Source organism: Sitophilus oryzae, unplaced genomic scaffold (genome assembly GCF_002938485.1).
Source record: "Sitophilus oryzae breed Bouriz unplaced genomic scaffold, Soryzae_2.0 scaffold_1582_pilon_pilon, whole genome shotgun sequence".
Classification (NCBI taxonomy): domain Eukaryota; kingdom Metazoa; phylum Arthropoda; class Insecta; order Coleoptera; family Curculionidae; genus Sitophilus; species Sitophilus oryzae.
In genome coordinates, this window is record NW_022146261.1 from 2585040 (window position 1) to 2598082 (window position 13043).

At 32.3% G+C, this 13043-nt stretch overlaps 1 protein-coding gene across 2 annotated transcripts in view; it reads left to right on the forward strand.

Moving 5' to 3' along the window:
* The first annotated feature begins 1233 nt into the window (after positions 1–1233).
* LOC115879636 (coiled-coil domain-containing protein 39-like) overlaps positions 1234–13043 on the forward strand; it is a 64202-nt gene continuing 52392 nt past the window's right edge. For both annotated transcript variants that reach the window (XM_030896530.1, XM_030896531.1), the window contains exons 1-2: positions 1234–1468; positions 12379–12533. In XM_030896530.1, the coding sequence (XP_030752390.1) occupies positions 1348–1468; positions 12379–12533 (276 nt within the window). In that variant the 5' untranslated portion in view covers positions 1234–1347. The remainder of the gene's footprint in view (positions 1469–12378; positions 12534–13043) is intronic.

The following is a 13043-nucleotide window of genomic DNA, read 5'->3' on the forward strand; positions in this document are numbered from 1 at the left end:
ATATAGTATCAGTCTTCCTTCGCAGAATTTCAAAGAGTCTTAAAAGCGCCATATGAAAGTGTGATTTTTGAACCTTCTCAACCTATAATAATTGAATACAATAATGATATCCACATACATATAACAAGAGTCCCTATACCTTAAAATTATCTATATTATTCCACATTATCCGTTTGAAACAAGTAATTTGTATTCAATAAAAAAGTGATTTTAATTTACTATTTGTAATAATGCATGTATCGCTTACTTTTTTAATTTAGTACAATAGACAAATGAAAGACCTACTTTGAAAAAAAATAATAAAGAATTTTCTTTTTTAATTTTGAACAATATCGTATAATATATTATGAAATTTAAATTACAAGAAATCTGTTATTAAAGATAAGGTGCTTTAATTTTCATTATAAGACTTTGAAATGAAGAATTATATGAAGGTATTTCTGATTTCCGACACAAAAATTAATTCAGAAACATAATAATTCACTATTATTTTATAAATGGATTATTATTTATTTTGTTTCTTTAATATATTATGTACATAATGTCGGTTTTGGTTCTTTTAATTACACAAAAATATAAAGCAAAATAAATTAACTGAAAACATTATCCATGTTAACAAACAACTTGCGCAGTCAAGGAGTGATTTATGTGAACGCATCGCGTCTAAAATTTATAAAATCACAGTATATACTAAAAGTTATAATAATTAAAAAATCATGATATCGTATTTCTTCAACGTTATATGAACGAAAAACGTGCAATGAAAACAAATGTGTTTGTACGGATTTGGAATATGCCATTTGATTTAGTATCCAAATTTATGAAGGGCATAGTTCGGAAACCATAAGTTCGGGAACAAAAATGTATAGAATCATTTTTATAGAGAATTTTGTCAGCTTTATTTCTTATATATAGAGCGTTTTCGGTAGATGTTATATTTTCCGAGATATAAGCAAAAAGTGAAAAAATTGACATTTAACTCATCCCCACTCCTCGAGCTCATCGTCTATCTTCGGGGCCTTTTAACATATCATATTATTTAGCATATCAGCCCAAGTCTATATAGAGGAATCATTCAAAACCATTTTCAAAACTATGGAAATTTTTTTTCCACCGATGGGCCTTTTTTAACTAATTTGACTGGTGTATAGCTAGTACAAGGCTAGTACTTAGAATTTTGATATTGTAATGCCTTTCTAGGAGTTTAGAATTGACGAATTTGAACAAAAAACTTGCAAAACTGGAAGGTTCAAATAAGCATGAAGATCAGACCGATGAAAAAGAGGATAAAATAAAAGAATTGGAACAAATATGTTCTAATTATTCCCAAGTTCAACACACACTTCAATGCCAAGTAGATCGCCTACAGGACGAGATGAGAAAATGACAAATTATATAGCAACTGACCGAAATCAGCTCGAAATACTTCAAAACAAAGTAGAAAATCACTTATTGATTTACGACATCGGTGAGTTCGTTTCCCCAGTAGTTACTTAATGCAATTTTTGAGTTTAGTATATGCCTTGTTTATATATTCATAATCAAAGGGTATATCGTCAGTGAAACGTGATAAACTGCTAACTCCATTTTTTATGTGAATAAGTTTTTTTTATACCATTAGAAAGAGAAAAATACTCTATAAATATGGAAAGCAGCTAAATTTTTTCAATTAAAAAAAATTGTTATTGTAACTCAATAATATCTGCTGATTCCCAGTGATCTGAAATAGCCATAATTTCCGTTACGATCACGCTCAAGCATATTGTATAATCATCTATTATACATATATATAGAAATCAGGAAACTACCCTTAATGGCAGTAAACCAAAAAATGCAATGCACCCAAATTGCAATGCAAATAACATTAATTAAAAAAAAACGTTTTGAGACTGCTGTATTTCGAGTTGCTATCGTTCCAGATGAGTTGTCTGGGCCTTCAATATGCTACACCGAGTGGACAACGGGGATCATGTCCGTGCCGATTATATTCTAGAAAACAGTGTTGCCGCAGTGGTACATTTGTACCAAATTTGATACTTTTAATTCTATTTGGTACAGTAGTACTACATTTTCAAATCCAGGATGATTTGGTACAATAATTATTTCCCACGCGCACCGAAATTGAATAGATATTTAATAATTATTGTCGTTGATATTGCATTAAACGCGCTTACCGATACCATTCGGAGAAAATCCGCATTAATTAACGACGTATTATAAACGTTGTAATGTCTATAGCGTTGCCTATATTAAATAACCCGAAGAAAAAACTTGAAAATTTACTGTTTCTAACATGCTTCTATATTTGCGTTTTTTTTAAATAAAATTTAAGTTTTCCAAGTATTGTGTGTAGTATTAGAATTACTTAGAATTCTTCAACCTATACATACTTATAATTGGGTTTTCTGAATTTCTATTTCATGTTTTTCGTCTCGATTTGTGTCTTTCTCCAGGAAGTTTTTTTATGTAGAAATTTATGAAGAAATTCACAGCGACCAAACCGGTTAAAGTCATATGCAGATGTATTTTGTTGTGCTTTAAAAAATTGTACCAAAGTGGTACATTTTTAGTTTATAATGTGGTACGCGCTAAAAGTTGGGTGCGGCAACACTGCTAGAAAACAGCCGCTATAGGCCCGTAGATGAACGAAGTATTTAGCCCGGGCGACTCATTTATGTTTGCCGCAACGGGGCCGGACCGTAGCGGATCCGAGGAAAAATGTACACCGACATTTCTCGGACGGGGCACGGACGCGTTCCGGCGAAGCTTGGCCCGTGCTCGGCTTAGCATGAATCAGAAGTATAAATATTTGACAATGTTTGCCGTGCCTTCACTGTCGCACGGCCCCGGCCCGTCACGGTGTACCATGAATCAGCCTTTTATTTATACTTATTCGCTGCCGGGCACGGCCGAGCTTCGCCGGAACGCGTCAGTGCCCCGCCGTCCGAGAAATGTCGGTGTACATTTTTCCTCGGATCCGCTACGCCCGGCCCTGTTGCGGCCAACATAAATGAGTCGCCCGGGCTAAATACTTCGTTCGTCTACGGCCTATAGCGACTGTTTTCTAGCAGTGTTGCCGCACCCAAACTTTTAGCGCGTACCACATTATAAACTAAAATGTACCACTTTGGTACAATTTTAAAGCACAACAAAAATACATCTGCAAATGACTTTAACTGGTTTGGTCGCTGTGAATTTCTTCATAAATTTCTACAAAAAACTTCCTGGAGAAAGACACAAATCGAGACGAAAAACATGAAATAGAAATTCAGAAAACCCAATTATAAGTATGTATAAGTTGAAGAAATCTAAGTAATTCTAATACTACACACAATACTTGGAAAACTTAAATTTTATTAAAAAAAAACGCAAATATTGTTTTCTAGAATATAATCGGCACGGACATGATCCCCGTTGTCCACTCAGTGTAGCATATATTGAAGGCCCGGACGTGGCTCGGTGTCTACTTTACGGAACGTGCCCGGCTCGGGTACGGCCCGGTGTACCATGAATCAGCCAGAATTCGCGTATTCTTTACTCGTATGTTTTTTTGGTACAGTACGTCGATCCAGGGTCGGACTAGGCCAGAGGGGCCCGGGTGAAATTTTTTTGCGTATTTTTTCGCCATACTTTTTGGTCAATTTTTCTCTATTATACATATATAAAAATCAGGAAACTACCCCACGCATAAACCAAAATGCAATGCATCCAAATTGCAATGCAAATAATATTAATTAAAAAAACGTTTTGGGGATAACCTCAGAAAATTACCTTCTGTGATATTACCGTCACTTTTTCTGTTTCATTTCTATTTAAGAAGAAATAATCAACTATTAGGGGGAGCTCCCCGCGAAGGCTGGGCTAAATCTCCAACCTGACTATATGGCCAGTCTGACGCGTCGTCTGTCGATCCATTCGGTGAATACAGGGTATCCGTAAAGGGAAAGGGTTACACAAAGTTATCTATACACGAGCAATTCATGGGCATGTTATATATATTTTAAATAATATTGTTTATTTTAATGTTGTTAGTAATAATATTACTTAGTTGTACAAAAATTTCCGAAGTACCTAATCAATGTTATTTTTTTCAACGTTTTGCCACGTAAATGAAACATAATCTTTATAAAAATTAAAAAATCAAGGAGAAAAATAATAAAAATTTAATAAAATCACACACGCAACTATTTTACCGATAACGACTTCACTGTTTTCCAAGTTCGGCCTGCTACCGTTCATCATAAAAATTAGGTTAAGCATCCTGTCAATAAAATTCGACAAACCTGCAAGTGGCCAATGTAATATCATTTTATTAGATTTCTTCCAGAATATAGATAGTATATCCAGGAAAAATCTGGCCATATCTTCTAAGAACTATAAGTTTCATTTGTAAATTATTTTCATATTCATTAAGTCCAAAATGGCGCTATTTTGGTTCTTTAAAATTGCATTAAAAATTTATTCGTTTTTGGAAGGTTTGTGGACTTGTGTATTTTGCTTCCAGACCGACGATATTATAAATATATGGTTATGAATATCATATATTTTAGTATTGAAAATACTTCTGGCCGCGTTTATATGGGACCCATCTTTGAAAAAACGACATGCTGGAGGCGACATGGAGTTCAATAACCTGCCTAATCAACTTGTCAACACGTACGTCGATAGCTGAATAGAGCAAGGCCGTCCGAGGGTCGAAATGAGGTCTTATTAGTGTGGGCCAACTATTTTATGGATATGGATGTTTAGTCTCTGAAAGCCGATATTATTATAAAAAAGAATATGCGTCAAGGCATGGATTGTTAAGTACAGTTGGGCTATTTTAATCTAACTCTTTCCGTATGAGAAGCAGGGGGCAAATTATAAGTGAAAGAGTGGAATAACATAAATAATAAATTTAGACTAATGCAATATTTTTTCTTGGCGCGTAGGATAATGCGCACAATCGATGCATTAAAGGGAATAATTAATTAAATCATATTAATATATAAAAACCAAAACATATAATAATTCGGGTCTCATCGGATCTGCTGATATATTTTGATAAATTTTAGGCTATTAGGACCTATATTTTTTTATATGATAATTATTTTTTTAATTAACAACTTAGGACAAAGAAAAAGCTTGCATGGTTTCCACCGCCAACGTAAAACAAATGAATTCAAGGCGGTGCTAAATATTTATTGGGATAAGTTTTTATCGTTTAAATATTGTTGTAAATAATAATTATCATTTAATTAGTGCTAACTTATTAAATTTCACAACACGGCGAAATTTCAACAATATCGGCTAACGGGATTTTGAGATATTAATAAAAAAAGGTCTATTAGAAAACACCTTGACACCCCTGTATCTTTAAAATTATACATTTCCGGACACATGTTTATATGAACTTTTTACCTTAAAAACACTCAAAGAATCACCTCCTGAAGTTTGGCCAGATACTTAATTAACATCCTGTATTTAAAAATGGCTAGCTAGTGATTTAGTAAGCTATGTTTATTTTAATAGGGAAACAATTTATTTCATAAAAAATAAACAAACCCATAATACAAATACTATACACCAATTAATTAATTTTAATTGTATCTAAAGGCACTTTAATAATTGAAAAATGGACAGGAGCACTTAAAAATAACTTCATAGAGTATACCAAATATGCTAAAAATAATAATTCCAATAAAAAAACACAAATGGCACATTAAAATCTGCATTACCTGAAATCAAACTATAGCTAAACGGCTAATAAAATAATAGAGACAAGACGCCGACATCTATAACAAGATGAGCAGTTTTTAATAATTATTCCGAGTTATTGTTACATACTTGTTTTACAATTATTGTAATATAGTAGCATTCCTTCAAATAAATATTGATTTAAGTATTGTTAATATAGTCATATTAATGAATATAGCCCCTATGATTTCTAAAATAAATAATCAAGCGTGTTTTTATCAGAATTATTAAATGATTAAGTAGAAATAGTTAATATTTAGTAATTTCGTAAGTGTTATATTTTAATATAATTATGGATTTATAATAATTAAATAATTATCTTAAGTTTAAATTGTGGTAAACTTGTATGAGTTTCAATCATTTATATTTAAAATCTTAGGGAAGGCAATATAGATTTCAGGCAGGAGAACTCAAGAGAACGACTGTGTAATTAGTAATTAAGACTTTACAATTTTTTTTTATTTGCCATTTTCTTGTCGTTCACGTTGTAATGTTGACTCTTCGTTGTGTCACACACAATTTGGATTTCGGATATGATGCAGAACTGATAAATTGGACCAAATATATTAATTACAGGTAATCAAAGACATATTCTTGTTAACTTTGCAAACATTTAAGACATGCAATAATTTTAAAAAAATTTGGACGTGAAAACACAACACAACATTATAATTCTTGGAAGTCTTGGATGATAAAGATGTGAATTATTATGGGTCTGTTTTGTTTAAGAAGCTAACAAATAATTTCAAAAACTCAACTATGAAAATATAATGGTAGCAAATTTTAAAATCATGCATAGCTATAATGTTCTATATTAATTGGACATACTGAATGTAAACTAGGTATAGTTGCTGCAATCGATAATATATTTTGTTGCTTTTTCATATTACACAACATTTTCATCATAACAAAAAACTGTCAAATACCGCTACTCATATTATGGGCACCTATGACTTAAATCTCATAATGATGTTTAAAAATACATAGGTATACATACTATGAGTAGTGGTTGTGACGGGTTTTTACTAGGTATGATGAAAAAGAAGTTGCAAACTAAATTATCGTGGAACTATATTTTAATTTATTTTTATCTACAGTAACTATTACTTATTTTTGTGTATGGCGAATTTAAATTTATGGACCGTCCATAAATTTACATCGTAAGTTCGAATATTGGTTAAACCTAGAAATACCTTAGCCCGAAATATGCAAAAGAGGGAGTGAGTTTAGGTTATATTAGAATTAGGTTTTAGTTGGTTTTGCATTAATAAAAATATAGGCCTAATCTAATCTTAACCTAAAGTGACCTTTTTTGCCTATTTCGGGCTCCTACGTGGGTAACCCTACGTTTAACCAATATTCGGGCTTTTACGGTAATATAATACTCATTCTGATTGGTTTAATCTGGCTCCATAAACTATGGGTTCGAGGTGCTATTGCAAATTAATGCCATTAATTCTATATTATATATATACATACATACCTCACATTTCTATAGTGTCGTGACCGTGATCGTGACCATTCATGAATCCGTACACGTTCATCTCCATCATTAATATTTTTCAAAGGCGGGTCCTCACTTGTCAGTTTCGCTGACGCAGTCTGACTGATTCACTTTCAATGAAAAATAAAAATCAACGATTGTATTCACACGTTTCATGTTTTGCTACATTCAGTATTCAGTTGGTCCAAACATTTTAACGTGGTGATTTCGTAGACATGAAAATGGTTGAAACAAAATTGAAAACCAGGTGTTCGCGAAGTTTGTTTACAATTAGGAAATGAATTACAGAATATTCTGGTGAATCAGAAAGAAGAAAACGTTTTTTTTTAGCAGATACGTCTACAAGAAACCGTTGACGTTCTATTTTAACAGAACGTCACCGGTTTCTTGTAGACGCATCTGCTTTAAAAAACTAAAGTGTTCTTATAATAGTTTGAATTTAAATATTTTAAATAGTTTTTTCTTTATTCTTTGATTTTTTGCTTCCGATAGACTTTCCGAAACGTTAAGCATTTTTTTCTTTGTTAGGCAAATTTGTATAACTGTAAACATAACTTCTGACAAGCAGTGTCCGTTTAGGTGTAACGCAGAAGTGTTTACAAAAATAACTATTTTATTTTGTAGATTTTCTTGCAGTGCAGTTGCGAAATACCTATAAAGGATTTTTTTGGATATATATTAAAATAATTAATTAACTTTAACTTGTAAACTGAACAAATCACGAAAATGTAGTTCTCACGCTTCAGTTTCTATTCATTATTCGATAATGATCAGTCAAAAATGAAAAAAAGTAGAACTGGTTTTCACTTTAACTGAAAGTACGAATTTACTGATCATTTAACATGAAAATGTGTTCTGACGTTCATTATTTGTTCAGTATCACTGAATCAGTCAGGCTGCGTCAGCGAAACTGACAAGTGAGAACCCGCCTTAAACTAAATTCTTCACTTTTATAAAAGCCATCACGATAAAAATCAAATATCAAAATTATTTAACGTTGCTAACCTTGTTCCCTATACGTATCTGGAATATATTTGCGAATGGCAATTAGCGATACGTTAGACTGCTGGAGTGCTGACGAATGTCAAATTGCACGAATGTTAAATTGCTTTCCAAACAAGCTTTAGTTCTTTTATATTTCTACTGAGCTCTTCCAAATGACGTCACAAGTTAATATAAAATGTAAAAAATAGGTGATTGCTGACCACCGCCGACTTTTGTGTCTGGTATTTTCAATACGCCTATGATGGTTGCGCATGTTGCAAAATCTGTGAATTTTTTAAATTTAATTGATTATTTCTAAATCTGTTTGGGTAATATTCAATTCCATATTCAAAATTTCAAACAATAAAGATTGCTATCTCCAGAAATATATTTTTATTTCTTATTTCTGCAAGACGAATATCTGCTATAGTAAACGCCACGAATGTTTGGGAGTGATTCATTGCTTGATGAAGTTAAAATCGACACGCGCGCTATCATTTTTACATTAAAAACGTAAATTTTTACCGCAGACGTAGGTTTTTAAAGGCCCGGTCTAATCATCTGCATGCGCTCCTCCTACTTATTCTATAATGTTAGCGTGATTGACAAAGACGATACTATATATCGCGTTTCTTTGATTGATTCGTTTTTGTGCGTCAGTCCATTGGTGTGCTTGCAGTGCGACCAATGGGGCATTCCAGTTTATATTTATATCCAAATATGTTTTGACACGACTTTGACAGTTAAAACAACAAATTACAACATATTATATATTGATTATTATATGACTTGAAACACCACGGCCGCGGCACTGGAATTAAGTTTTATGTGACCTTGAACAGATTAGTTTACATAGTAGCGACCGATTATGTGACCTTGAACAGATTAGTTTACATGGTAACTCCCAAACATTCGTGGCGTTTACTATATCTCCCTATTGTGTCTCAATTATTAGGAATAATGGAGTTAGCAGCATCACATTTCATCACATTTCACCGACGATATGTCATATAGACTATTTATTAATGACTATTTATAATGAAGTCCACATCGTAAGGCATTTTTTTATTAATTTAGGTCAAATTTGGCATTGGTATCAGTTTTTGCTTTGAAATAGAATAAAATGACATAATAAAATTGAACATGCACCCGCACATACGGCAAATTGTCGACTTTAGGACGACAAAAATATTTTCTACTGAAAAATTAATAGTTTCATATTCTTAATAATTAAAGTCATAGATTTACTGGAAATATACACAAAAAAGTTTGAAGAAAATAATGTACCTCAAGAATCATTCTGAATCATCGCTATTTTCTATTTCATCATCATTGATATCATCATCTTTGTCCTTTGGCACTTCAGCAACATTATCGGGGAGCAACATTATCGTTTTTCGGTAAAAAGATATTATGGAGCCCGAGGCAGTTCTTTATCCGTCTTTCATCAAACTTGATTCAGTAACATAACATAATTTTTCCAAAGGTACTTCGGTAACAAGCTGTTTGACGTCTCACTGTTTTGCCCAAAATTTTATATTTGGGTTATAACAATATTATTTTTGATTATTAACCACCATTACATAAGAAATACAAGAAACATGATAGAAAAAGAAATACAAAGGTACTTACTTGGATCTACTGATGCTTAATGTCATCATCCATCTGCATCTAACCATAAACATATTCTTCATTTAAAACTTTTCTATCGATATAGAGGGTCGCTGTTATGTATGGAAACGATCGATTATTATTAGATAAAATATACAAGGTACCGCAAAAAGTTAAACATAAAAATTATAAGGATTTTAAATGTCTAGTAGCTAGTAGCCTTGTTTACTATACAAGGCTAGTAGTAAATTTAAGTATACAGGTCGGAGGTCGGTCATAAAGTTGTGGCACATCAAAATTTTTTTTAATGCAACCCCCTGTATATTATTGAATATTTCAATTCTTCCTTAAATTTTAAGCAATAATTATTGCATTTTTCATTTCAAGTTGCGGGTGGAGTCTTCCAAGTTATTGAGTTCCGCTTTTATAGTTGTTTACCACTTGGGAAGCAGAACGGTTCTGGTCCAGTTAGTGGGGGAGTGTTCGCTCCTTTTCTAGCTAGATCATTTGCTTTTGCATTGCCTTCTATCCCTTGGTGAGCAGGCACCCAAAGTAGGAGGACATTGTTTTCTTTGCCTAATTTATTCAGCTTCTCTATGCAATCTTTGGCCAATTTCGAATTGATTGATACAGATCGCTTTTAACGCTGCTTTACTATCAGATAAGATGGTTATTTCTTGTTTCCGATAGTTCCTATCTAAGATAAGTTGTTCCAATCCTTTTAATTTCCCAGTTACTTTGTTGAATATTTTAGTATCTACGATGAGCTCTATACAGGGTGTCTCAGGCTGAGCGTGCATTAGAAGTTTCTCGAGAACTACAACAGCTAGCTCGGAGATTTTTTGCACATCTTAGTTTCTCAACGAGATCTATCGATTAAAAATATTTTCAATATGGTGGCACTTCCGGAAATACCGGAAGTAGACAGGAACTTTCTTATTTTAAATGGGTGCCCCCATTTTTTATTATGTAGTTAAATTCTCTTTAAAATTTTATGAATCTTGATATTAAACACTCTATATCTAACATTGACCGTTTTTGAGAAAAAAATATTTAAAATTTTTGAACGAAAAAAACTGACTGTCAAAAATATGTGTATAGCCTAAACGTCAAATTTAGTGATTACCACTGCTACTGTGCCATAAAGAGACAACAAGGCTATCTATTTCAAGAATTAAATTGTTCGAATGTCATATAATAATGGCCGCAGCTGCCATAGAATTGAATCATTTTTTTCAAATGGAAACCCACTTTTTTTATTTCGTTAGTAAAAAGGCTTTTCAATTCGTTACTTTTTAACTATACATATTCCTATACCTAAAATAAATCGTTTTTAAGATATTTAAGATTTAGTTTTAAAGCGTATATTTTTCTTGATTTTAACCAGTAGCCTATGACTTTAAACGTCAAGTGAAGTAAAATAATAGATCTGGCCATGTCATATTGTAACGCTTTGTTCAAAAAGCAGAATCATTTTCGGGCCAACTTTGCGCTGTTTTTTTTCGATCATACGGAATTGTCCTTGCTGATTTATTAGATATCACTAAAGAGCGAAAATACGAGATATAATTTTTTATAAATAAACTTCTTAAATTCTTAAGGCAGGCAGTATTTATACTATAGGAAATTCAAATAATTCGTTTTCGGACAGATGGAAATAAATTGTCTAAACGTTTGACACTTAATGTCAAAGGAAGCTAGATAAAATGAAGAAAAATATACATTTTCAAACTAAATCATAAATAACTTAAAAACGATTTATTTTAGGTATAGGAACATGTATAGTTAAAAAGTAACGAATTGAAAAACCGTTTCATTAGTGAAATAAAAAAAGGGAATTTCCATTTGAAAAAAATGATTTATGATAAATTTTTAGTCACTCATTTCCCTGACAGCTACCGCCATTATTATATGACATTTGAGAAATTTAATTTTTGAAATAGATAGCCACATGTCTTCTCTTTATGTCACAGTGGCTGTGATAATCATAAAAGTTGACTTTTAGACTATACAAATTTTTTGACAAGTAGTGTTTTTCGTCCAAAAATTTCAAATATTTTTTTTCTCAAAAACGGTTAATGTTAGATATAGAGTGTTTAACATCAAGTGCCGCCATATTGAAAATATTTTTAATCGATAGATCTCGTTGTAAAACAATGATATGCAAAAATCTCCAATCTAGATATTGTGGTTCTCTAGAAACTTCTAATGCACGCTCAGCCTGGGACACCCTGTATATCTACTTAACAGACGCATGTCATCGAAAATACCCATTTCTATACTTTGGCGCTCAAATTTGTCGCTTTTGGTGCACTCCTAGAAAGTGAATGTTTTGTTTATATTTTGTTGATTCCGGTGCTATTATTTGCGTCCTATAAAAGTTCATAAATAATAAATTTATAGTTCCTTTTTTGCGAGGTTCGGAGTTTGTCCGGATTTCAGAGTTCACTTGTCCGTATATAATGTCCAAAAGTCTTTATGGAAACCCTAGTCTGTTGTATTCTATATTGTATAGTTAATAAATCTAATCTGTTGTATTCTAGGGAGAAAGCAAATCGTTACCGCTAAAAAATGTACACAGGAGAAACAAGTAGAAGAGAATTTAATGAATTTACGAATTAATTACATCGAGAAGGCTATGACAGAAGAAGAGCAACGAATTTTTAATTTACAGAAACTTAGACTAACTCTTGATCAGGTAAGTTTTTTTGATGAATTTTAGGCTATTAAAAGGACATTTTCCATTATTTTCGTAACTAGAGCAAGCCTTAAATTTTATCCTAAATTTTCATCGTACTATTGAAGAAGTAGATAAGGGAGAGCGCCCACCAAAGTGACGTAGCATATGACGTGGCCCGTGATCTGGCAAGTATAGTCTGTCCAACGAGAAGATCCTTGACATTTTAATTTCAAAGTAGTAGTAGTATTTTATTTTACAAAGAAATAAGTTGGTACAACGTTGGTACGCATAGCAGGAAATTAATATACACATCGGGACAGGTCAACTCTGTGTATAGGATTTTAACGTGTAAGACAGTGATGTAGGCAGCTTAATGGCAAATCAAATGTATTAAAAAAAGAAAAAAGTTGGGTGGGTATGGGTGGGTACATTTCTTCTGAGCGGTATTGTCAGATTTTGCATCAAAATTTCAAACCGCATAAGTAGACGTTTCAAAAAAATGTTGCATCTAGGGTTGGATCTGGATTT